Here is a 27,567-nt window from a genome sequence, read left to right as displayed (position 1 = left end):
TCTGTCCCTTGTAGGCAAGCTCTAAAGTACACCCTGATAAGCTCTAAGGACTAAGTCCCTGGAAAAGTTACTTTCCTGTAATGTAAGCCACCATCACAGATCGGTAAAGGCTAAAAAATCCTGCATATCTAGATCTAAGCAACTGATATGCCATCTGTTACCCATTACAGCAGAAAATAGGAATGGGAGTTGGAATGACAAAGAACTGCTTCTAGCAACAGTTTCTATTCCATCCCAAGAGTATCCCAAAAAACTTCCTAAATCCATCTGGTATCTCCACACCCTAAGACAACTTGCATACTAAGAGCATCCTGTCTTCTACCAGCAGCATACTGTGAGGACTAGTCATGAGGCAAACGGAGGCATCTGGAGAGCTCTACTGAACAATACACTGGGAAACAAAAGGTTTAATGAACCAAGCAGTGCTGATCTGCAAGGTAGGGTGACAGCATTAACAAATGAGGAAGAGGAATGCATAGAGTGAGATTTCTGTGACTTCGCAGAGAAGGTGCATACAGCCTGAGAAGGAAGATTAGAAAATTTTCCTCAGGGAATGGCCTTACATACATGTACAGATTTTATTAAACACACATATATTTGTGTGTTTGTACATGTGTGTGCATGCGTGTATACATGTAATATGTATATATACATATAAAACGGACTGCTATGAAATATTTTTGAGGGCTTGATGACTAAAATTCCAGTGGTGAAAGAGCAACTAAAATGCAGTTGACAAACTCTGCTCTCCCCACTGAATACACTCTCTAGGGTCTGTTGTGCTACTCTGAAACTGGACTGAGATTCTCTTACTCATTCCTAAGCCCCACAGAACTTGCTCCCTTATTTTTGTTGTCCTACATTTGGATACCTCAGTTTCCTGGGGTAACACCTTTTTCTTTCCATCTGACAGAGAACAAAGACAACTGAAATCATAATAACAAAATCCAACAGGGATTCTTCAGTTGGATCATTTGCTTTCATTTGAAGACATAAATCACAGCGGGTTCTTTTAAGGTGCCTTTTCTGGCAATGAAGAGTGCATTTGGGATACCAGATAGCAAGTACACTGAGTAAGAAAGAAGGATGTGTACTCTCCATTGCTTTGATTGCCTCTCTGACTTTCATAGAGAGAATATCTATTCCCATCTTTTCATCAAATATCCCAGCACTTTGTCTCTCGATAAAATCTTGAGCTCAGTAAATGATCAGTTCCCTGAAGGCATATAAAAAAAAGCCAGCGCAACTTTGTGAGCAACCTTTTTCACTTCCTTGCTGAATCATTCAGTTTCTTTTCCTACACAACAAAAACCAGCCAAACAGAGCTTCCTGCTACACAGTGACTAATGAAAGATGACACCGGACCCTAAATTGTCAAAATACAACTACCTGCATACAGGCAGCTTTATACATGCACTCAACATCTGCATCTGTCTGGGAGCAGATATGGACAATGGCTTGTCCCCCTGAACAAATATACATGTGAACATGGAAACATACAAAGTTAACACAGATGTCGCCTGTGCTGATTCCATCATTTCTGTCATCAAAGTTTGTCTGAACTTACATTTGCATGAGTAATTTCTGCTAATACATCCGGGGGACTGGTTGTTTGATATTACCAGCTCTGTTTGTAAAACAGCCTTCCAACATGATATCCCCAACCAGCCTCTGAACATTTAACCTCCTGCCCAAAGACTTCTGCATGTAAAGCAGTCATTGTCAAACCACTGGCTGGCTGTGACCTAACCAACTGAGAGATGATTTTGTATATTCCCCAGCTCTAGAATAAGTAATATGGACCACACTAATTTTCCATCAGGCGCATAACATGAGAACCTCTGTGTGACTCACTTATGTTCCGAATGTGGAGAGCAATCAGATATCCTGCTGCTCTGCATACCTAAGTTTACAAGTGCTCTTTCTAAAAACATTGCCCAACATCAATATACAATTTGTGCCAGTTATGTAAGGTTTTATTATTGCTAAACTCAATTTGCAGTTAACAGAAAGAAAGTCTTTACCTCACTCTGCAGCATATGGGCTCTTTTGGCCCATTTCATCTTCATGTCTTCCGGGATTGCTGTAAATTCATGGAGTCTCTTTCTGTAATCCTGGTCACTCACTAAGGCCTGGGCTTTCTTAGCATGGACAAGATTCACCATGTCCATGGGCAGATGGTACCGAGACCAGACTCCTTGGGATCCTTTCTTATACTCCTGTTCACTCTGTAATTTAGCAGCATGCAAGCAATGCAGCAATCTGGTATCATCCAGAACACTTTTGGCACCAACATGCTTTCCTCTCTCCGCCACAAAGTTGTATTTATACTGGTACTAAAAACAAGAAAAGGTAAAAGCGACAAAGGGCCAAAGTTAGACTAATTACTCTAACTAATTGACTTAGGATAAGTCATTGAAACACCTATGCTGACAAAAACCAGCCAGGCTATACAGCACTAGAAAGTAATTGTTTGAATCTCTCATTGCTCTCAAGTTTAGATACCACAGTAGTTGCAACATTTAGGTTGAGCACAACTCAGTACATGCTCTGAATATGCCCAAAGCACAGATTATGTTTAACCTCAGATCATGTATTTTTATTTTATCTCCCATAGAATTATATTTCCATTACTAGGAATAAGAACATACAAGAAAGAAACAAAAGAAAAACGAAAAATCTATACAAGAGAAACATCATGCACTCTGTAGCCTTCAGATTTGCAAATGCCACCCAGCTATTTGAAAGAGTAAATTCAGCTTTCCTGGATCAATAACTATGCTGGGAAGCCTAAGATGGTGGTCTGAGCACAAGAATAAGCACCAGCAACCCCTCATTCTCATCTTAGCTGGGACTATGACTCTGCCTATGATCTTGCATTTATCCTCTCTGTGAAATGGTGATGATGATGATAATGATTATTTATACAGCATCAACAGGGTGTTTGGAACTTTAAAGAGAAAGCCTGGGCCCTGAAGAGTTCATAATGTAGTTGAAATGGGATAATAACACTTATCTACCACACAAGAGAGTTGTGAGGATTAAATTACACTAGCTAATGTTTATAAAGTGCTTCAAAGATGAAGGGCCAAATTCAGATCTGTTCTAAGTGCATGTAATTCTATTAGGGACTTGTACCCTTTAGAGCAGATCTGAAGCTATAACCAAAAGCACTCTGCAAAATATAGTTAAGTATACATTGTAAATTACAACTAGATAGAGTTGCTTCATAAATCAAATACACACTAAATATATTCATATTTTATCACATTAGAGAAAAAATATGCAACTAAAGGCTACACAAAATTAAGAGGGTTTTTTTTAAACTTAATTTTAGTTTAATTGTAGGTGCTTCTTATAATTTATTTCTGAAATTTCTTGCAAGGAAGAGATGAAATTACACTTTCTGAAAAAAGGATACCACCATGTCTGAGTGTTTTGCAAATAACAATCCAAGAGAGAAAACGTTTTTAAGGGGAAGAAAATTTGTTTTCCTTCTTTCAGAATTTAAGGGGACACCTTTACAGGAGCATCCACTAATTTTCACATCCTAACCAGACAGCCAGCTCTTGATTTTCAGAGATTCAAAGAACTTCAGCTTCTTGTGACTTCATTTCAACTCAGGGGCACTAAGCACTTCCAAAAGCCAGCTCAAARCTAGTGGACAGAATTAGTGGGCACTTTACAATACGAGTAGCTGAAAGCCTGGAGAGCTTGGAGAATCTCTTTGATTTGGCTGTCTGTAAATACTTTAATTCACTAGCTATTTCCCACTGGAAGATGTTTAACCAAGCTTGGTTTCTGATTAGCAGTGATTTTTTTTTTTTTTTTAGTTCACACAAAGAATCTCATTCATAAGTAATATATTCTGTCTAATACTTGTCTCACATGGTTATGGAGTTGCTTTAAATCAGTGAAATCTGCTTTAGACATTGTTTTACATGAAGTTAACAGAAATTAGGCAAGATGGAAGGTTGAATCATTCAACTCACATCACTAGCAATTTCTCTGGAGGCCTTGGCAGTCTGGAAAGGCAGTGCTTCCGTTGTCAGCTTGTAGCCTTGAGCACGTAGATTATGCCAAGATTCCCTGTATTTCGCCTAAAGTAGGAAAGGCACATGTAGATTGCTGTTTCACTTTTAAATGCTCAAAGGAACAAACAAAATATGCCTCTTTCATTTGTTATTCTGAGTTAGAGTTTCATTCCTCATTCTCAAAGGATTTTTTTTTTAATTATCTTTACGAAATGCTACGAGCTCAGACAAAACATGCGTCTCATTCTTTATGTAGATTTAATTTACTCACAACTGTATACATGTTAATGGACATAGATATCGTTATAATCAAACCGGGGAAAGCATAAATACAACAGATCTAAAAATTCCTCGACTTATCCGTCATTCCTTGCCACTGTGCAATTCATCCTCCAGTCCGAACAAATGTAACAAACTTACATCACTGAGGTTGGCTGCATTTATTCTTGCCCGTGTAAACTCAGGCAGACCCAGTGTTGGTGTATAGTGATGCTGACTGTCCTCTCCTGCTGCTTTATACAAGCGCTAGAAGAGATCAAAAAAGACAATTGCAATTCATTTTTCTAATGTTTCAAAAATATAACAAAAATACTTAAGTTGTTTGTGATTATGACAACCATTATCAGCTAGCGCAAAACCAGCTAAGAATATATCAACACAACTGCAATTGCATTTTTTTTCTTCTAAATTAATAGTTCCGTATATATCAAGATGCCAACCAACTATATTCTTAGACTTGCATTAGTACGTTCCCAGCAGGCCAAAAGGCCAAAAATGGACCTAAGAATGTTAAGAGCATCATGAATATGTATTAAATAAAAGGGTAGATATTTCTGGTAGACTGGCCATATTTTCTAACTTTGATTATTCTTCATATTATTGTAGAGGCTTTTGATAATGTGCTCGTGGGTTTTGTCTTGTTTTCAGAAATTAGCAAAGGGTTTTTTTTTTAGGAGGCCTCTAAAGAGGCCACACTATACAAGTGCACTCCCTCAAGAACACCCACCAGACTGATATTCTGAGGCTTTGTTTCATGTATAAAAAAACTGATAACAGGACTCTACTACATGAGCACTATTTGGCACAATGAGATTGAACTGAAAAATGGTGCTAAATGTTTGTCCAGGAATAAATTATTTGTGATCTAACTCTGCCGAAGCAGAAATCAGTGACGTTTTCTTTCCTTTTGATACATTCTGTTTTTCAGAACAAGGCTGTCTCTTTCCCTCTCTACCAACCCTAACTCACTGCATTTTGAAAAGCGTATTTTCTGATTCACATTAGAAGAGCCTACCTCATTAGCAATCATATTGCTGAATTTTGCATGAAGGAGGCCAGGAGAGTCTGTCACCGATGTGTACTTGAAGGAATGTGGTTGCTGACGATATTTACTCTGAGTTCACACGGAAAGAAAAACGAACAGAATCACTAAATTGTGATGTCAGATAAGTGACTTTTTTCTAATACTAGTGCTCTAATACTGCTTCTTGTGCTTAAAACACTACTTTGCAAAGGATACATATCTATTAAACATTAGGCTAATTTACCTTTTCTACTCTAGTGCATGCCTTGTCTCACTAGGGGAAACTAACAGTAAATAAGGAATTCTGTGTACTTAAAGAAAAATGTGCTGCTTTGCTGAATGCAGCAATGAGGTTATTTCACCCCTTCATGTCACTAGCCCGGGCTAACAAAATTAGAGGAAAGGCAATACAATCCTGACAGACGGTGCTGCACAAGCCTGCTGAACTTTTTTGTGGGAAAGATGAGATTCCACTTGGTCAGTGGTGCTAAGTCAGAATTGTGAACAAAATAACTGCAAGCTCACTGCAACAGGGATCCATTCACTGGAATGCAGCTTGCACATCTACATGATGGCAATAGATCCAAGATTTGAAACTAGCAGAGAGTGTAAGGAGAGAACACAACAGAGGAAAGAAAAATCTGATTAACAAAGGGGTAAAAGAATTGGATGCAAAGGCAGCAAGTGAAAAACAGACTAAGACTGCAAAGCAGAAGGAGAGCTGAGGATAGTGTAACGGGCACTCTGGCACTGGGCTCTCTGCAAGTCAGTCTAATTTTGGAGAAACAGTACAAGGTGCCTAATAGAGTGCACAGACTTATTTTTAGCTGAAAAGGCACTTTTTAAATCTAAAATAAATCACATAAAATAACAACTATCTGGGTCTGAAACCCAGGAGAAAAGACTGGTGAAAACAGTTAGCAAAGTCTGCAAAACCTTGAACTCTGTCAGGTTCACCCATCTGTAGTTAGGACACGAATGGAGTGATCAAATGGAAGGGGAGGGAGCCTAGCATTATCCAGTGAGTCACTTTGCCAGCCCAGTTTAATAGAAAGACATCTGGCAAACTCTTGTTTGTAGCGGAGAAATCAAAACCCTCTTTTGTTACCTCACTGATGAGTTCAGAAGCTTTCTTCTTTTCTTCAATCTCTAGGGCCCCTGGAGTAATACATCCAACTCCTCGCATAAAGTTCATATCAGACCGGTATAAATTCTAAGGAAAACCAAGCAGAAGTAATTACAAGTTTGCATTTGAGATGCCCTATACTTATTCATCGAAAAATACACAATAAAGTTATTCAAATAAATCCATTAGAATTAGCATCTACTACAACAGGTTAATATACTTTACCCTATGTTCCTGTGCTTGTGTGTGCATGTGTGTGTGCAGGCACATTCATCATGAACAGGCGTAGACAGTACAAATGTAAGATTTGGAAGAGTACTAAATCCCATTAACACTGAATGATACTTGGGCTCCCAAATTCCACTTGTACCTTTGAAAAGAAACTTTTCCTAGATATATAACTTTTATTCATATATAATATAAAGTCATGTATTATTTATGTATAGATATATATAAAATGAGACTAGTTATATTCTTCAATAAAAGCTGGGAACTTTTAATAAGTAACATTTCAGACAAAATACCCTTGCTTTCAAACAGTTCTGAATGCTCATAATGTAAGCAGGGAACACTAGGGAAAAAACAGTGCTGTGCCACAGTATCTATTTTGTTAAAATGTTTTCCAGACCACCAAACACAGCAGCGAGTCATTGCAAATATTAGTTTTTCAAATACTACCAATAGCTTAGCACTAGATACATTAAGACAAATACTATTGCATTTGATGATGAGAAGAGTGATGATAAGGACAAGAATCATTTTATTCTCTGCTTGAAAAAAAAGTATAAAGATCAAACAACTAGTAAACACAGTTTTGCCTATTCAATGCACATGCGGAAGCTGCTACTGCTTACTAAGGGAAGAACTAGCTGTACTCAATGAGGAGTTTTGGTTCAGCAAGCCACTTGGAATGAAAACGAATTCTACCTTCATTTTATTCAGCCACGCAGGAGAGCAGAATTAACTCCTCTTTTATTCTCTCCTGCGTACGTCTGTCCAGTCTGGACTTTTTCTGTCCGGTCTGGACTCAAAGACATCACAGTGTTGTGTACAGGAAATATCCGTTGTGAGTAGATAGAAAGGACAAAAGCCAGGCCTCTTTACTCACCTGTTGCCAGCTATTAGAGACGGCTTTTAAGAGAGGTAAATGCTACACTAAAAAGTGTTGCTGCCAATTAACATTTTATTCCCAACTCAGAAGACAGGCATGGAGGGAAACCTGCCTCAGAATCTCTGATTATGTGTGCTTTCACTCAAGTCAGGGCAGCACGACCGGCAGCTGATGTTAACACTTGTTCGAATACAGTCTGCCATCTTTAAGACTGTTAAAAGTGTAAAACTGATGTACAGTGGCATTTTGGGGCCAGATTTGTTTTTAAGATATAGTATCTCCTGAGGACTCCTGAGGCAATATAATCTATTAAATGCCCTTTGCTCAAGGCTGTGCCTACAGACACAACCTACCCTTGAATTTGTTAGGCATTATCCAGTTAATTCTACTCAAGATTACATACTAGGCTAAATTCATCCTCATTAGACTTTCAGTGGTTATATCTTGGACCATAGTTTACTGGTCTTTTACAAATCAGACATATTTTTAAACAATAGGCATCTTGCTTCTGGAAGTACCCATTAATTACACCCAGATGCAAACCAACTCAAAGATCAGCAGGTAAACAGTTTGCATGGTTAAAAAGACCTTAAAAAGAGTATTTCTCTAACAGTACAATCATCCCCACTTGCAAATACTTCTCTGCCCAGTCATCAAAGACTACTGTACTTTACATCTTGAAATGGTGTGATCACACACACTGTACAACTGCCTAATAAGATAAATGTCTCATTCCTGGATGTAATCAAGGGGGAACAGCCATTGTTTATCCCTCAACTGCTGTTGAAATACATACCATCAGCTGTCATGGTTGGGAACAGAACTATCTTGCATCAGACCCAGCAGGGAAATAACACTGGGATGTTTTGCAGTTACCTCACTCTGTAGTTTATGTGCGTTCTTGGCACACCGCAATCTCACATCATCAGTCAAAGAAGTGTACTGGTGCAGCAGCTGTCTGTATTCTTGTTCACTGACCAAAGACTGGGCTTTCCTGGCATGTACCAAGTTTATCATATCCAGTGGCAGATGGAAGTGAGTCTTCGTATGCTCAAAACCTTGCTTATATTTCACCTATCAAATTAAATACAGATCACATATATATCACAGCATGGTAATCAAAATTCAGGTTTTGATCAAAAGAGACACTCTCTGTATTTCTCCATTTTCCAGTATAAATTATTCTTTCTAAAAGTAGGTTCCCTAACATATCTAACTGTACTGTGAATGACCAGTATGTATAATTAGAATATGCTGCAGTCTATTCCAGGTCAAAATAGTATCCATCTATGTTATATTTAAACAGACTGAGGGGTTTTTTTTTATAATTTTCATTTTTTGTTAAAACTGGATACATCTAATCTACAAAATTATCAAACTGACAAATGAATTCTTAATTCACTGCATTTCTAGAAAGCACAACAAAAAGTTGAAGTTACTGCCTGAAGATAAAACCCAAACAGCCATATTTAAATAAGAATCACTACTAATCCTCACTCAAAATATTTGTTGGTCTCAACTGATTTGGCCAGCTTCATTTTATAGTTTTAAATGCTATTTTGTGGGGGAAGGTTCCCCCACCTGTTGGATCTGGCCAGGAAAAGAAAGTCCTAGGGATCTTCAAAGAATTTTTTTCACACAAAATTTCCAGATAAGCTTATGCAACTTCAGATGTTCAGACAGTTCATCCAGAATTGTTGATGCTCATCAAAATAACTTAAAGTAACTTGGCAGATGGCCAAATTCTTCAGACACTTATTGCTATCTGTATGACTCTAAGCATACCATCATGCAAGAAAGTCCCAGTACAAGCCCAGCACTCACTGAAATCCATGAACACATTCCCATAATATCCATGATCAGGCTCGGTATGTGTAATTTTGGTAAGGAAATAAGTAGTTCTTCTGAGATTACTTATGTGCTAAAGTCAGACAAATGTTTCACTGCTTTCTGGTTTAAGCCACAGTGTTTAAAAGGTACTGAACAGTCACAATGCTTATAGACAATGAACGAAATGTGATTCTTAGCATTTCCCAAGACCAAGTGGGAACAACTGTATGACCAAAAAAAAAAAGCAACTTGAAATTCCATAATCTCATTCATTCTATAGCCTTTCAAGAAAACAGTAAAYTGAAAATAATCACTAAACAACTTTGTACCTCTACCAAACTTAATTTACTTGTGTGCAAAGAATACTAGTAATTCTCAACTTAAACCGCCTCTGAGTGATAATTCCGCAGAGTAAAATGCTCTGTGCCAGGAAACAGTGGCTTGGAGCAAGGGCTGTGCAAGAATACATAGATCTGTTTTTACTGTCAATTAATGTTATTGTAAATCATGTGAAAAATGATAACATCATGATTATATCAAAATATCTAGAAAGCGCGAGAGAAAACCTGAAGTCTGAAAGAGTCTGACAGAAGTTAGTCCACAGCTAAGTACATCTTCCATGAAGAACTACGTTCTGTTAGGAAAAGAATTCCAAAATACCCACATCTTCTTTCTTGTACTTACATCACTCTGTACCAATGCTGCATGAACTGAATGAGCAATATGAATATCACCATCCAGGCCACGGGAGCCAACCATCTGTCCTTTCATTTTCTCAAATGCCTCCTTATACTTGTACTGAAAAGTAAATAAGAATAGAAATCTGAATAGAAGTGAAGGGACACAAGTATCAGTCAAAATTGTTAAAATGCAAATAAACGGGTTCTCATATTACAGAAGGAGAGCTATGGGCAATAAATTCTTGCTATACTTAATATGCTAATAAATCTGAATAAACCTTAAGAGGATGCTAAGAATACCTCATCTGTGTAAACATTTTAATATTTTATCCTATTTAGAGGAAAACCACAAGAAATACACAAATTAACACTTTCAAAAGTTAGTCACCTGCTATTACACAAGTGGTAGACCACAAGAACCTAGTGCAGGTGCTGCAGGTTCTACTGAGGAACCTCTCTCCATTGGCTCTCTAGAAAACTCAGAACAACAAGTATCCTATCCCTGAAATTAATTTATACCTCTTTACAACCTGTAAGTGACACCCAAAACATGGGTTTCTGAACAAGCCCTGTGACCTGCCAGCACATGAGCTGGTCAACTTTGCTAACAGATGTTTGCTTTAGCAAACTTCCCCTTGCTTAGTTACCAATAACACTTCATTGCATCGGCACCTTCAAAATCACAGCAATGAACTAGACTGAGGCACAATGTCTCCCAGCTGTAGAGTTGGCTGGACATGCTGTTTCCAACAAGAGTCACTCAGCAGAGCAGAAAGATTCTGGAGTGACTGAGGACAATATCAGCAGTAAGTTCACCTACATCACTTATGATTTCACCCGAAGCCTTTGCTGCCTGGAATGGAATGGCATCTAGTTTCAGTTGATAGCCACCATCTTTCATCTTTCCCCAGGATTCCTTATAGCGAATCTGGTAGGAAATATGGGACAGAAGTGAAGCAGAGTAGCTGTTCAGATGGTTGACACAGCAGCATTTCTGTTATCCTCGCAATATAAGCATGTTAATTACATCCTGTTCTAACACAAAGGSCTGACATAAATGAAACTATCAACACACAACAGGATAATCAAATCGCAGATGTCCATTATAAAAATGTACCTGTTTGTTCATTCTTAATCTTACTAAATTAATAGAGGTTTGATATGAAGTTTGGTAAGAAGTTTAATTTCTCATTTTACTTCAAAAATATTTAGACCATAGAATGATTGCATACTGGGGAGAGGAAAAAAAATTTGTGATTTCCTGTGTAGGACAAATGGCAAAGCACTACTGAATTTTTCACTTTCCTCTAAAATATTAAAGGTCAGATTTGTACCTCACTGATATTCATAGCATTTAATTTGGCCTGAAGGATTTCAGGAAGATCTGCTGTTGGTGTATACTGATGTTTTACACTCTCTCCATGCTCCTTGTATAGTCTCTGCAAATAGAGAAAAATTTTAGTAGCAAGTACTCACTACACATTCAATCACTAGTTCAAATAAACATTAACAAATAGGTTAATGAAAAGCAAGGAGTACAGAAAAATGACAGCAGCATTAATTAATAAAGATAGTTGTATCAGTTAAAAAGTATGTAAAAAGTTTTGGGGCACGATATACCTATCAGCTAGAGTACACTAGAGAGGAACTCCTTGACGTTTTAAGGGTATAAATCAATGAATATGAAAATTCAGATATCTGAATATTAATTTGATAAGAATTCCAACATATGTGAGTAGAGAGAGGGAGAATTAACAGTTTTTATTAAGAATATGCAGCCATGAGTGGCCCACAGACACTTCTGTAATTCCATAGAATTAAATTCTGTAGATATAAAAGCCTCGGGTCCTAAAATAGGTGTGATGGGCCACTCGTATCACTTTTTGGAGGAAGCGTAGCAGGTTCGCTCAGGACTAGCTATCTTTCAGATGTCTGCAGACAGATAAGAGTTCTGTCCAGTTAACTTGAATTTCACCTACAATGCCTTTTCAAATTTCGCCTCTTTCAAATTATTTTTCTTTCTTATCTTAGTTTCTTCTTACATTGACACTGTAGTTTTCAGACTAGTAGACTAGTACAGATAGCCTCCAGTTTCCTTTTTTTTTTTTTTTTTTGCTTTAGATATGACCCATGTCTTGACCACCCTTGTCTTTCCTAGAAATGTGATTCTACCTGAGAGTTTGAGACTAGGCAGAGACTAGGTTAGATGAACCTCAATATTTAACTCTGCTGCCACTTTCTGTTGCAGGTAGACCCTCTTGTACAGCAGCTCCATGAGAGGAAAGTCAATAAGAACTCCATACGTGAAGGAGTAGAGTAGCAGACTGATTTTGACTGTGGCTCAGTGGAACAAAATGACTTACATTTATCCTGCCTGAGATGCAAGTCTTTTGGATCTTATTAATTAAACCAAAGGCACAGACACTATATGTGTTACAATAGCATGTGTTTTACACAAAGTCTTTCATCTTCTTCTTCGTTTTAAAAATATCTATTTTCACAATAAAACATTCTCTCATGTTTGAAACTTGTCTTTTTTGAGTGACTTTTGCTTATTATTCACTTCTGCATTATCCCAGTTAAGTCTACAATAGTTCTAAATCGCTCTTCTATTAAAAATAAACATGTTTAAACACCAAACAGCCTCAGTTCTTCCCTTTTRGGTTCCCCTCCTGGATTTCTCTCTCAGCAGGGTGACAGCTTGAAATTATTAGTTTTTTCTTCCTTGTCATGCTGCCTCGCATTTTGTTTCCAAAGAATATGCAAAATTGAAATTTGAAAGATCTGTCTGAAAAGGGGAAGACCCCCAAATATTTTCTTCCTCAATGAGTCTCAAAAGGCCAAAAGTCTCTAAGAGTCAAAGGCCTGTCTTACTCCTAAGTTTTACTTATGAAAAAAAAAAATGGATATTTGTACATGAAACTCCCATTCACTTTAGTGTGGTCTCATGGCTTTCCGCTCCAAGTTAGAAACACGCTCTTTGTGAGATGCACCACACCAGAACACAGAAGTTTCATGGTTCCCAAGAATAATCTCAGAGAAAGAAACAGAGAGAAAGCCAGTGCTTCAATCAGGTCGTTCAAAGAGGATACCGCTCTTATAATCATAATGTATATATATTATAACTTACATCCACAGCCTGGTTATAACTAATTCTAGCCTGGATCATCTCAGGAGTGTCTTTAATACTGGTAAACTTCAAAGCATATGGATGCTGACGGTACTTCTTCTGTTGAGCAGAAAAAGATCAAAGCTGTGAATTTTGTGCTGCTCTTTCATGCTATTTGAAAGAGAAAAATCATAGGTTGCTGGAGATTAGAGTGAATTTGTGAACATAATTATTATTCCTCTTTCCTCATCTTTATGTCCTAGGTACTTTCAGATTAATATTTGTTTCAATTTAACAATAACCTTTTGCTGATTAATATTAAAGTATTTGTCCCCAAATATAAAGAAAACATTTCAAAATCAGATTATGCCTACTAAAATACTCCAGGACTCATGATTGGAAAATCTTTTTCAGATGGCTTCAAATACAGTATGACTGATTACATTTTTTATTTATAGCTGCTTTAAGCAAGAAATGGTATAAAATTGTAGTATGATAATAATGGCAATGGTTAAACTTATTGTTTAACGCTTATCTACAGCAAAACTGTACAGTTATTAACACAGTGCCTAATTATTACAGTATATTTTCGAGGTACTGATATTAATTCTCCTTGTTTGAAAGGGCCCATAGCAACTTCTGAGAGATCTTGCTATATATACATAATTAAAATGAAGGCTGCCTGATGGCAAACTTACATTGTATCCATATGCCTCGGTCACTAAAAGCTTCCCTTTCTGCATGGATTGTCATATATCCATCATTACTCTTATCTCTTCTCCAAGAAGAGTGTACTAAATTTTCCTGATGCCTGAGATGAACTCTCAAATCAATAAGTATGTTCATGGCACTTTTGGAAATGGTTTGTAGTTCAGCGTTCAAACCTAAAGGCATGTAAGCCTCCTTTAAACTGAGCTGTGATCCACAAAAATGTGTTTGAGGTAATTCCCTGATTCTTTGGGAATTCAAAACCCTGATGTAAAACATGTTAACTCTTTTAAGGGATTACAAGCTTATGAGCAATGTTTTGGTTTCAGAGCCAAATCCCTTAGCAATGAGCAACTATAACTGAGTTTAACTGGACACACAGGTAGCTTACTCCTTCTCCTGTTCAGTTGTGGAGACAAATGGTAGTTGACCAGAACATCTCTACTTTTAGTTCTGAGAAATATTATGGCATTTGCTTTTTAGCAATATTACAAGGGGTATTCATAGTGTGTATGTAAGGGAGGAGGGTCACAGACATCTATAATTATTTAGTACTCATTAAAAGCTTGATATGAACAGCCTAGCATGTCAAATTTCAATATGGCAAAGTTTTCACTACTACTGCATCAGCAACAACCCTAACCCAAGTCAGAACTACTATTTAAGTGGGATCATGCTTTAACAATAGTCTATCCCAAGCAATTTGCTCCTATCACCAACTGCTCTACAAAAGTGGCAATCATCTAGGACAAAGGTATGCCTTGAAAGTATTTGYATTAGTTGACATCTGGGCACAGATTCACAGTTATTATCCTAGCTGGTATTGCTGCACTGGCATTTATGAAGTTACCTTGTTTTACACTAGCTGAGAATCTAGTTTATTGTGCCCCAAAAGTCAGTTTTCATTGCAGATGATTGTAGGGGGAAAAAATAAAGTCATGAATTAGACAGATGTGAAAGGACAACTGTATCTTTGCTCAGACACTATACCAGTGGTTACACTGTTTTTTTTAATTGAGTGAATGGACAGATGATTCCTGCCTCAGCAGTCATTATCTAAAACATCACGAGATTCAGTCTCCTACTGAAGCAGATTTGGCCAATAGGGCTCACTCTGAATCACTGCAACAGAATACTGTAAAGGATTCTAGAGCTTGCCTTTTCAAGCAAGTGATACTGGTTATAGAAAGAAATAAGGATGAAAACCACTGAGAAAGATAGATAGCTACAGAAATATATATGAATTTCAATATCTAATGTGAATATATATGAAAAAAGGAGCAAGAAAGAACTTGTATCTTTTACAAAAGAGGTTCTGGGTGCAATGACTGCATCTTTTCATCATCTTTCCTGTTTTGCTTCATTAAAAAAGTAGGCTAGTGGGTAGCAATTGAGCACTGTTTGATTGCCATTATTATTCATAATATCATTTGTCACCTACTTTGTTTTTGCAAAGGCTATATGGACTCCTACTGGTGTGTGTTTGGTATCTGGTTTCCCTCTAATTACCAGTCCTATCCCTGGTTTTGAGGGCTTTCATGTGGTATGCCTTTTTCTTTCCCCTTTGAGTGGAAATTATTTTAATTTTATACAGGCATTTTGCACGCATTATGCAGCAAATTCTGTTACATGCTGTCATGAAATCTCACCTCACTAATGAGTTCTCCCGCCTTTTTAGCCTGCTCCACATTTAATGACCCAGTGGCTATCCATCCGGCTCCTTTCATCCAGTTCAAATCTGCTCTGTATCGGTTCTGACAAAGAAAAAAACAGTCCTATTGTTGGTGCTCATACACTTAAAGTGCTGTTAAAGGATTCAGACAACTAGGGAGCAACAACGAAGTCAAATTAGTGCCTGCTTTTGTTATTCACTTCTGTGCAGCTGCAAGGAAAGCAAAAAAATTAGAGAATGAGATGGCGGTATCAGGACTCACCAGCACTTGCACAATATGCTTTGAAAAGCAATTTTTAAAAGTGGTCTATACCTTCCTGTCATTGGTAATTCCTCTTCTGACTGGGCAAAAACTTCAGCATCTGGTGTGCATTTTCAAAAGGACGTTAAGGATTTGCAATGATATGAAAATGACACTTAGCACTTCCCAACCGCTATCCTAGTGTTACACTGGAGGGAAAGCATTTCATTTGTTTTTTTCCCATACATCTTTAARGAGGAAGGATATAGGTATACTTCTCCTTTTCCTCACAAATCTCTCATACCAACAGGCTACTAAATTCCAAAAGCTTATACAAGCACTACAGCTGGGACTCCCAAAGGACTAAATGTGATTCAGCACCTACATCTCAACAAGACTTGTAGACATATGTATCTTAGTTTCCTTTAGAAGTTCTGACTTAAAACCTCAGACTGGCAAGTCTGACTTACAGTAACCACATATAGTGTCAGACAGTGCATCTAAAGGTTACAGCAGAGCATGTGACCGTAAAACCTTAAATATACACACCTTAAATACCCCTCTTGGGCAAATTAGTAGTTAATATTAACAGTTTAAATATTAACTGTTTAATAGTTTAAAATGTTAATGCATAAATAGGTCATGGCCTTAAAAGCATAAATATCTAAAGAAACTCAGCCCTAAGCATCTGAAAGGGTTGAGTGAAACAGTGTTAAGCTCTGGACTTACATCACTTTGCAATCCATACGCCCACTTGGCCCATGCCACTTTCATGTCAGTAGGCAGAGCAGTGTAGTGATGGAGGGCTGTCTTGTATCCTCTATCTGTGGCCAAATTCTGAGCCTTTTTGGCATGGACAAGGTTGACCATATCCATGGAGACATGGAACTGAGTCTTTGTGTCCTCGAATGCCTTCTTGTACTCCAGATCACTCTGCAACTTTGACATTTGAAGGGAATGAGCCATCTGTGAATCTTCCTTCACAGCTTTCACTCCAATCAGCTTACCCTTTGTCTTCTCATAACTTTCCTTATATTTTATCTGGAAAGAAACAAATAGACCATGAATAAATGATATATGTTCTCAAGCCAGCAGCTCTGCTAGTAGTCAAGCAGTCATCTATAAATGTTGTGAAATGCTGGGTGAAGAAGCAAGTAAGAAATCCATTTGCAAAAGAGAATTAGAATGGCGTAGAAATTAGGAAGTGTCCATAAAGAATAAATCCTTTTCCAATATAAATATGTTCTCAAAAAGCTGTATAATTATTTTTACTATTATCTCCAAGAAAAACAACATTTTTTTAAGGAATGAGTCTCGAAGGTTCTTTTAGGAATTTTCTGGTGAGGCTCAAATGTATTAAGTTACAGTGTTTCACAGGAGATTTCTACTTCATTTTGAGCTCTAAAATTCACCCTTGGGTCAAAATGGGAACAGGAAAACACAGTCAGCATGTGGGCGGAAAAAAAAAAAAAGAACACGGAATTGCTCAGAGGAAATCTTCTGGCCAATTATGGAATGCCAATCACCCAATTCCTCCATTGCTCTTTAGCGTGAACAGAGCTCCRGGCACTGAGACAGAAGTGACATTCCCAACACTCTGGTAGCGACCTGGAATGTCAGTTGTCCTAAGAATAAAGAAGGCTGATGGAGTCCATACTCACATCACTTGCCAGATCCCTCTTTGCCTTAGCTGTCAAGAAAGACAAAGCATCAAGACGCAGCTCAAATCCTTTTTCCTTCTGCTTCTCCCAGCTACTCTTGTACAGTTTCTAAAAAGATGACAATAACACAATGACTTTATTACTATCAATATATTCTATTTGTTTTATAGTCACAGTCATAGCTCTCAAGTAAGTAATATCAGACTGGCATACACTCCACTAGGCATGCAATCCCTGAACCAGTGACCATATGTCTAATGATCCGATCCTAGTGTCTGTGCTTACATACCAGTGGATACTGTACACACATTATCTTATTGGTTCCATCAAAGCTGTTGATGTGCCACTGACCACTCATCTGAGTGAAGGTAACCATGTGGAAAATAAACAGCTTCAAACCCTAAAAGTGACAAGTCTTCAGTGCAGCAGATGTACCTAGTATTTAATTAAGCGCATGTAATTTGACCAGAAAGTTTTTACACCTAAAAGATTCAGACCATCTCAGAGAAAGGGCCTATTACCTACAGAACAAACATTTCAACAGCAGCTTTACTATTCACAGAAGTGAAAGAATCCAACTCATGATCTCCCGCAGTACCTCACTGATATTTGCAGCATTTGCTTTGGCCAGTATGAAGACAGGATCATCTTTGCTGATGGTGTACTGATGTAGGAACTGCTCTTTTCCTGACCTGTAGGCAACCTGTGCACAGAAAGCAAAGCACAATTAACAAACAATAGTCTATGCTTAGTTTCAAAGGAATACTGATTAAAGCACCAAAATATTCAAGGATTTACTAGGGCTAGTTTACTTGGTGAATTAGTGTTTAGCATCAGGACCTTTTCTACTTAGTCTGAATTTAAAAGCTGACCCAAAGAGCCAGGCTGACCAAATTAGTCATGGTTAAATGTCAGCAGTGAAACAACATGCAGTCCAGGATACCCTATTTCTCTTTCCTAAAGTTAGTTACTTAACTGGCTACAAAGCTGACATGAATTCATACTTGGTAGAAAACGTAAGCAAGAACATATTTCATCCAATATTAGAATGCAGCTTCTTTTCAGGTGGAATAAAACATATTTAATTGGACACAGTAATAATGAATTTTAGGCATGAAGTGAAGAATATTATGCACTTGAACCTGCAGAGAAAATTTGTGAAGTATAGGTAATTGCCTACATAATACTCCATCAAGGACTAACATTCCMACTTTAAATGAAAATATCAAGGATCCATTATGACCCAAGTAGGAAGCATCTCCATTTTATATACCAGGACAATTTCAAAAGAGAGATGAGCTACTCTGCCTCGGAACCCCACAAAACTGTTGGAGGAGCTGTTGAAAAGCTATGAAAAGATGTTCCATTTCCTCAAGTGTTAAATTTCTTGCATCTCACAGGAAAAAAAAAATTGACCCTACTGTAAAGTTCTAACTCCAGGGCTACTAAACCGACCTCAACACCCATACAGAAAGACAGCATTATCCAGTACATAGGAGTTAAGTACCGGAAGTCAGCAGACCAGCGTTTTCCTCTGATTCATACTGGTTTAATCTTTGAAACACACAATACTTTCACCCAAGTAAGTGCCAGGTTTTCACTGACACAGAGGAGGAAAAGAGGAAATAAGGTAGCTTTCTGAAAAAGACCATTCATATTACAATTGAGAAGATGTCGGTATCTCCAGTTAAGGCCCAACATATTAAAAGGAAAAAAAAAAAAGAACTTGGCAAGTCACTATTGTCCCTAAATTAGTTGATCAGTAATTTTAGCAGTAGGTTTCTCTTGTTTCAGAAAGTTAAAAGTGAAGTGCTGCCAGCTAGGTCCTGCCAGGAATTCTCAGATGCCATCTGGTAAGGTAACTTAGCCACAAGGAAGAACAGGGAGTATTTTGAAGGCATTCAGCTTGGGAAAACGTGTCTATTTTATTGTTTTACTAAAAGTAGCTTAATAGCAACAGCTGAATAAGGTGCAGTCTAACATGGCCAATATAGTTTAAAATAGTCTGACACGGCCCTCAGTGGAGAGGAACACAGAACTTGGGTTGGATGTATATTAGTCTCTGATGATGCCTATTTTGTTTTGAAGTGCTGCCTAAGGATCAGACGGGAACACTCTGTTTTCCCTCCTGCTTGCTTCCTCCCTATCTCATGGATAGCCTATCTTGGTGTAGAAGACACTAATGCCACAGGAATACTCAGACGACCTCTCACAGACACATTTCAGCCTTACTTGAATCCAGTTTACAGACTTGCTGCCTGAACTATCAACAAGTGACCCAAGACTGTCTTGTAGAGGCATCCCCCCCTCTCTCTGGCCATTATGATCATTATGAGCATAGCAGCCTGTTTCTGTTCCCATCAGTTTTTGTTGTTTCTAGTTAAGAGAATTCAGAGAGAATTCATCAAATAAACAAATAAAAACCCTTAAAAATAAATCCCAAAGAATTTCAAACACTGGAAAGTTTCATGACTGGGTTGTCTGTTCCCCTCCCCCCCACCCCCAAAGCATACATACCTCAAGAATGAACATATTGGCAATAAAATGTCTGCAAAGAGAAAAATTCAATCAAGGACTCACATCACTTTGCAGTTCCTGGCTTTTCTTGGCATGTTTGATCTGAGAACTGTCAGCCACACTGGTGAACTTCAGAGCATCAGCCTTCTGTCTGTACTTTTTCTAGATCAAATTAAAGCGGGTTATGCAGAAGTCACTACAATATTCACCTTCCCCAAAAATTTAGTACTTTCAAACAGTGCATTCCTGATAAGAGTCAGAAGTCCCCTGTAAATTCCCAAGACAGTTTTAGTACAGAGATCAGCAAAATATGCTTGCAAATACTTTACAGTGCTAATATCTTCTGCTGGAAGGACCACAGTGGTGAATAGTCCAACAGAGATGCCAAATGTATTGTTGCTGACACTGCAGAGCTGCTCACTGGTGCCAGATGCACTAGCTATGTATTTACAGGATCTAGACTGCACATGGACTATTGTGTCCTTTGCAAACTGGGTATGATTTAAGTCAGTACCCAAGAAACTGTGTGAGCTGTGCAGCCAATATTACCATCACATTTTATTACATAAGATTTCTCAAGCGTATGAATGTGTTGTTCAAATCACGGTACAGCAGTGTTACTGAGATATTTTAAAATTATCAATTAAATTGAAACAGGAAGGGCAATTTTAGTTCTGCTGATTTAAACTTTTCTCCCTCTAGTATCCTGAAAGTAACTTTAGTTCAGGATTTTCCCCARCACCTCCCAGTTCTTTTCAAAGCAGGGCTCAGCATAAACACCGCAGTCAAGCCTTCCTGAGAGTAACAGCCACAAGACCACAAGGCTCTAGTCTTGAATGTGGGAAGAAATATCCCATTCCATCCAGCCCTTGGTACCAGTAACTTACACAAACATCTATTTGCATGGACAAATTTGCAGAAAGACTAACACTTCTAGTTTGACAAATAAGACTGCGCTTACTTTTGTATCTGAAACACGTTGCAGCAAATAGAAAAACATCCATTGACTTTCCACTGACACTGGCTTTGGATCAGGGCTGTTCTGAATCAAACTCTCTGCCTGAGCATTGTGAGTCTCTCCTTCAGAGCAAGCTAAACACTTCTTTCTGTCTTTGAGACAGTACTGGGAAATGTAACACACTATTTGAAGACCTATTTGGTATGATAGGGAGACCAGGCAAACACTTCTTGTATAGTTTAGTCAACTTCTTATTCTAACAGTTCAACAATGAAGTGGGACATTCTACCTAGGAAGGGTTTAAGTGCATTTTTTCATTATCTGGCATTTCAGGAGATAAATCCTTCTGTTTGAACTGATGGGTGAACAGATCAGTTTACACTGTGACTCTGCTAGGTGAACACAAAACAGAAGTTAAAAAAGCATGCAACACTTCAAAGAGGTGCTCATTGCTTTATTTTAGGAACCTGGAAGGGAGGGAGGCAGACTAAAAACCGCGCGTTTTGTCACATTGCATGGAACACAATGTAGTGACATTCTGCAAAGAAATGACAAAACACCAGACTCTGCATGGCAATAGAGATCTCTAAAATAATATCCATGAGTTTCCAGTTTAAGTGACTGTCAGGCATCTCTTGGCCTTACAAGGCACCAAAACGTAAAGGCAGATCATTATGGACTAAATATTTGTGGAAGTGATTATTACCACAGCACACCACAGCAGCAGATGTCAGTCTTTCTCTAGCAAGACACTGGATCTGAGAGCAGCTGCTCTTCTTTTGTTTCTAGGATGTATTTTTTCCCCTTGCAAGAGCAGTGAGTGAATGTCAGAGACCCAAGGTATCTGAGAGTGTGATCTCCAGTAACTAACTGGCTTCTGCTCCTTCCTCCAGCACTAAGTAGGATTTTATACATCTTGTCAAACTTCTAATTTATTCTTCTTTCTATCCTTTAACTTTCCTAGCACTAGTGAGACAACTCAACACAGCTAAGCAGCTGAGGAAGTGTACTTCCATAAGGTTAATGGCAGTGCAAAACCATGAATTAATCAAGTCAAAGCAATGAAAAGCAGCAGAAGCTGAAGCTGCCAGTAAGGGCACGGCAATTATTTGCTGAAGAGCAAGGAAATTTCCAAACGTAGCTGTCAAATATCTAATTTTTCAGCACTGCTCCTTAAAAGTCTACGTACTTCATGCAGCATGTCCCAAAGGAAATTTCAAATCTTTTCAGTACTGCTCAGCAAAATGGGCAGGTGAATAAAAAGGGGTGGAAGCACAGTTACAGGGAATTCTGCCTCACAATCTTGACAGAAATCAATAATCAYATAATGAGAAAACGTAATTTTAACTCCAATGCAGGTTCTCCCAAACTGCCCTGTACTACATCTATACTATGTCCATCAGCTCTTCCAGTTCTCAGATTTCCAGTATTAGGAATTCTTTACCTATTCTACATAATGTAGTGGAATAAGTGTACATAAGCCTTTGAATAGACAACAGCCAGAGCACTTTGCTTACCTCACTGATCAAATCTCCTGCCTTTTTGGCTTGTTCTATATTAAGACTTCCTTCTCTGATACACCCAACTCCTTTCATCCACATCAGATCTGACCTATATTGAAGCTGTATAGGAAAACCACATTTATTAGYATGAGGGGCACAGCTACAATGTTTGCATGCGAATACGTGCACACTTTCAAGTTTCAAAAAAAAAAAGTACAGTCTGAAGACATTTTAAGAAGTCATTTTATAAATCAAATAGTGTCCATATGAAATTAGAAATAGCACCAAATACTGAAAAACTGTTTAAACTTTCATTCTGTTTGTAATAATTGAATTGAATATATATTATCTTACATCACTCTGGAGTCCATAAGCCTTCTTGGCCCACTTTGTCTTCACATCTTCTGGAACCACTGTGTACTCATGGAGTCTCTTTCTGTAATCTAGGTCACTAGCAAGTGCCTGGGCCTTCTTAGCATGCTTCAGGTTTACCATATCCATAGGCAGATGGAAATGGGTCTTACTCGCCTCAAAACCTTTTTTGTAGGCAATCTGGAAAAAGAAGGAATGAAAAGAAGTTGCCTGTATTAGCACATCACAAAGCCAAACCTATCCTAAATCTCGACTCTTATTTGGATACTTATGCACATTAGGCAAAAAACATGTAGAAATCAGGTGTTATGAGGAATCCATAAAACAGATGCAAAATGGATTTTGCAGAGTCTAGGGCTACCATATCTATCACAGTACATCTTATTTTACAATATACTTCTGTCTGCTTGAAAGTTCCATTTAGAAGTGTTTATACCGGGGTTTTAATAGAATGATGTTATTTTCCTGCCCCAAAAGAACACCAATGCTCCAAAATTCCCCACAAGAACAAAAACACTGTGCATTCACTGTAGATTAACAGATTGGGGAAGGAAAACAATTTTTATCAAAGGCTTCCAAGGACTTATTATAGTGAAACATCAATAATGGTGGTGGGTGGTGTAGAGTTGATGAAAGATTTATAATTATTAAAAACACCTTTTAAGTATGAGAAATAAATAATTTACCTCACTACTCATCTTGGCCACCTGCAGAGAGTGCAAGAGTCTTGAATCTTTGGTTCCAATTGCTTTTCCTTTTGTTTTTTCATATTCTTCTTTGTATTTAACCTTTGGGGAAAAAAAGTCTAAGTTGAAGATCATTTTCCAGTTACTGCAGAGATAGCAATATTTATGTCACTGGCCATTTGGGTGGTCAAAATTTACAAGACCCTAGTGTGATTCTCATTTTGTCACTTCAGACTTGCAGATTTTCTCTGAAATTCCCAAAGGTGCCAGATTTTGTTTTCTTTAACCTCATTCTTTAAGGCTTGCTCCTTTGAAATGTGTATGTTTATAGATTTAAAATTTTCTGAATAACTAAATTATCTGGGTTATTTTCATTTTTCTCTGTCCAAGTATGTTACTTAATAAGGTTCTTAGAGCAAAAGATAAGAAACCAATCAGCTAAAAACCAAGCAAGAAATTCAAGATTTGACTCTCTTTAATGGGGTGGAGGGGAATGTTCTGTTAGCATAAAACTCTTCTATCCTACTCCATTCTAAAGATTTCTGCATCACCTTCATTGCCAAACACTTTCCAATTAAAGGATAACTCTTGTTTCTTCCTTTTCTACCTCTCCACAAGTTAAGAATTGCAAGATAAGTGGTTTTTAAGAGGGTTAGTTTGGAATTTTTTTAATGTGCATGTGTTTATATTAAAGAAGCAGGCTAAAGAAATACACTTTCCCTTTACAGTGGATGATAACAAAATTTTTGAGGCTTTAAATAATTCAAAGCACTGAATTTTACTATGGGAGGACTCAGCTATTGTCCTTTTGCAAACTTTGCTTACTTATGTACACTTTTATTTTAAAAAATCATTTTAAGAGAGTGAAATTTCATATCAGAGACTGAGAAAGTTTCCAACTGTTCAGCCTTTGAGAAAGATGAATACACAACAGTCAAATGCAGGGCTTAAAAACCCAAATGAAGTGAGCTAAGCTTTATTTCCCTGTGCTACAGCAACTTATGTTAAGAATAATTCCTAGGTAATTAAATATAACCTACTTCACTAGCAAGATCCCTTGAAGCTTTGGCAGCAAGTAAAGGCAGAGAATCGAGTTTTATTTCAAAGCCCCGACCCTTACTCTTCTCCCAGCCTTCTTTGTACTTAATCTGAGAAAGAAAAGACAGCAACATGTCACTAACACACAAGAACTTCAAGTGAACATGGAAATGGCTAAGAGCAAAACAGAAGTATGAATATTTTCAATCCACAAACTGGAACCCTGTCAAGTCACAGTTCATTATCATTTTGGGTTAATTAATTGCCTAGGATTGAGTCAAGAGTTTTATTCTTGGAGTTCACAATCACTTTTAATCACAGAACATGCAGCAATAGCTCTAGATTTTGGTTGGATTTTCAAAAGAGTCTGTGATTATGTCTATATTTGCAAATACTACAGATCAATAGGAACTGATCTCTAGAGCAGAACAACTGGTGCTAAGAACAAGACATTTCAAGATTTTTCTTTTTTTTTTCCCCTCCAAACTAGAGCTAGTGTGGCCTGTTCACTGAATGCCTATTTGAAGCCGGAGTTCTTTAGATGAGCTCCTGGAGTGCATCTTTCAGTTTGGTTTCATTCAAAAGGAATCCAGTTTGTGTGCTTTGAGACCACTCCGCAACATGAACCAAAGATCAGGGAAGTAAGGACAATCAGGAGATTCGCTTCAAAAGCATGCTCACAACACACACTAAATCACAAATATAGGTGAACATCATGAGTCACATGCTTAAGTTCAGAAAGTTAATGGAAGTTAAAGTACTAACTGTTTAAGCTCTTTTTGATGGTTCCACTCTAAATTCCATTAGGCCAGGATCAAGTCTATTGCTATGTATACACCTAAAGAAGTATCCATGAATCCCTGTTTGCTGGATGTGGCTTTTGGTATTTCACTATTATTTAACAGTGAGCAGGCATCCCAACACATCACATCCACAAGGAGTGTTGCCCCACAATACTCCACCAATTCAAATCAAATTTAACTAAGAGAAAGAATACGAGGTATGAACAGGCCAGGAAAATCTTACAGTAATGCCAACTCAAAACCATGCAAAAATACGAAACAGGCTCAAAAATAACAGTTACACTAGTAATAAGTTTGAAGGTTTTACTGCATTTGTATTTATGTCTTGTTCATTTTTCCAAACACTTCCTACAACAATGGGGGCCTGAAAATTACTTAAAAATTAAATAAAAGTTAAGATTTTCATATAAGTGCCTGATTCTAAGTAAAACACTAAATATTGTGACAAAACATGAATGGCAACAAACAGTGGGCTCGATCTAAGTGCACTAAAGTTACTGCGATTCTTTCCATTGACTTCAATGGGCTTTGAGTTATTGTAGCTGTGTAAATCTGTAATCTGCATACAAATATCACCACAGAAGCAGTTAACTTTGTGAAGAGTACATTTATTTATTAAACAAACTCAAGTCATCTGAAAAGATCTTAAAAAAAAAACTACCAGTTTTACTGTACCTGAGATTGTATGCCTATCTATTCAGGTTACTGTATCTCATGTTGCTTAGTAAAGACAGATTAGAAAGGCTGAATGTTTCCAGAAAGAGTGTCGTCATCTTTACATTAATTTCTCTCTTTCAAGGGTACGTGCATACCAATATTTTCACATCACTTGGCTTACCTCACTGTATAATTCAGCATTGGCTTTTGCCTTGATTAACTGAGGTACATCTTGAGGTAGAGTGTAATTTGTTTTTGTCTTCTCATACTGGGCTCGATAGTTCAACTACCATACATTAGAAAAAGAAAGAAACAAACAAACAAAACCCCCCCAACATCAGTTATTTTTAACTCACCAAACAATATGCCAGTAACATTGAGTGACTACTGTTGAATTTCAGGCTGTTAGTGCCATGTGTTAGAGATACAGTCATAGTTAAGGTTGACATCATAAACAGAGTGGAGGTACTAAGGCAATTATAACTTTTTCCTAGGTAGTAGGAAATAAAATAATTATTCTAGAAAGAGAATATTTTACTATAAATAATTGAGTATAAGTCAATCATAAAAATATAAAAATTATAAAAGCAAGCATTAATAAATACAAAGAAGATAAATCCCTTACAAAAGACACTTATACAACTTTTAAAAATGGAGGAAAGTATTATATTTTACTGATTTAATGGCATGCTTGCTATAGTTTTGAAAGYGATTTCATTCAATTTGTATTATTGCTTTCTTGGTAAATCTGCTGATTAATTATCAACAATTAAAAACACTTAAGAACTACAAATTTTTCATAGGTGAACTAAACTGTCTCCTAATTCTAATAAACAAAGATGGCTAATGATGACAGAACTTACATCGCTGAGCTGCTGCGCATTTATTTTGGCTTGAGTAATTTGTGGAGTGCTTGTAACAGAGCTGTACTTCAGCTTGTCTATGCTTTGCCTGTAGTTTACCTAATTAAAAATAAAAAACAAGATTTAATAAAGAAAGAAATGTTCAGATTGGAAAAATGAGAGATTGAGTACACAGTTTTGTTAGCTAATAGTCTAGATATATCACTACTTAAACAATAATAAATTGAGATGGGGAAACATGCCATGATCTCTTGGACAAGATCTGCAGTTAATGCTCTGAAAACTTCCTGGGCTGAGGTCACAATTTTTATTCCATTTTGAAAATGAGTTTCACTCACAACCTCTATCCCCACTAAAACACAAATTCTTAAAAAGACACAGTTTCAGCTGGTCCCCATAAAACATTCTATAAAACTGATATCCTTATCCATCACTCAGACTATTTTTCATCTTAATAGAGACTTATAATGTTCCTTCATAGGGAAGTCTGTCCAGTATAACACAGTACAGAGCAAATGAACTCTCTTATACTTTGTCTTTACTGACTTTCAATATAATAATTAATCATACAAGKTCCTTGCGTGGTAAGAGTTTTGTGTAGAGGATAAGGGAAGAAAAAGACATATATGTTATAAAAAAAGTCATTCCAATGTCAGCCATTGATAGTATTAGAACACACTAAATTCCTAACACATT

At 37.4% G+C, this 27,567-nt stretch overlaps 1 protein-coding gene across 2 annotated transcripts in view; it reads right to left on the bottom strand.

Moving 5' to 3' along the window:
* Positions 1-27,567, bottom strand: part of NRAP (nebulin related anchoring protein) — a 54,153-nt gene that overhangs the window by 6,526 nt on the left and 20,060 nt on the right. For both annotated transcript variants that reach the window (XM_026069719.1, XM_026069720.1), the window contains exons 15-35: positions 26,872-26,970; positions 26,190-26,294; positions 24,551-24,658; positions 23,511-23,612; positions 22,807-23,004; positions 22,468-22,572; positions 20,056-20,154; positions 18,074-18,178; positions 17,476-17,583; positions 16,544-16,855; positions 15,551-15,655; positions 13,215-13,313; positions 11,419-11,523; positions 10,905-11,012; positions 10,089-10,202; positions 8,451-8,648; positions 6,446-6,550; positions 5,329-5,427; positions 4,455-4,559; positions 3,993-4,100; positions 2,025-2,336 (exon numbers count right to left, since the gene is read on the bottom strand). In XM_026069719.1, the coding sequence (XP_025925504.1) occupies positions 2,025-2,336; positions 3,993-4,100; positions 4,455-4,559; positions 5,329-5,427; positions 6,446-6,550; positions 8,451-8,648; positions 10,089-10,202; positions 10,905-11,012; positions 11,419-11,523; positions 13,215-13,313; positions 15,551-15,655; positions 16,544-16,855; positions 17,476-17,583; positions 18,074-18,178; positions 20,056-20,154; positions 22,468-22,572; positions 22,807-23,004; positions 23,511-23,612; positions 24,551-24,658; positions 26,190-26,294; positions 26,872-26,970 (2,799 nt within the window). The remainder of the gene's footprint in view (positions 1-2,024; positions 2,337-3,992; positions 4,101-4,454; positions 4,560-5,328; positions 5,428-6,445; positions 6,551-8,450; positions 8,649-10,088; positions 10,203-10,904; positions 11,013-11,418; positions 11,524-13,214; positions 13,314-15,550; positions 15,656-16,543; positions 16,856-17,475; positions 17,584-18,073; positions 18,179-20,055; positions 20,155-22,467; positions 22,573-22,806; positions 23,005-23,510; positions 23,613-24,550; positions 24,659-26,189; positions 26,295-26,871; positions 26,971-27,567) is intronic.

The sequence above is a fragment of the Apteryx rowi genome, unplaced genomic scaffold, assembly GCF_003343035.1.
Source record: "Apteryx rowi isolate R43461 unplaced genomic scaffold, aptRow1 scaffold_3, whole genome shotgun sequence".
Taxonomy (NCBI): Eukaryota; Metazoa; Chordata; class Aves; order Apterygiformes; family Apterygidae; genus Apteryx; species Apteryx rowi.
The sequence above is the reverse complement of the archived record's forward strand: the minus strand, read 5'-3'. Positions and strand labels throughout refer to the sequence as shown.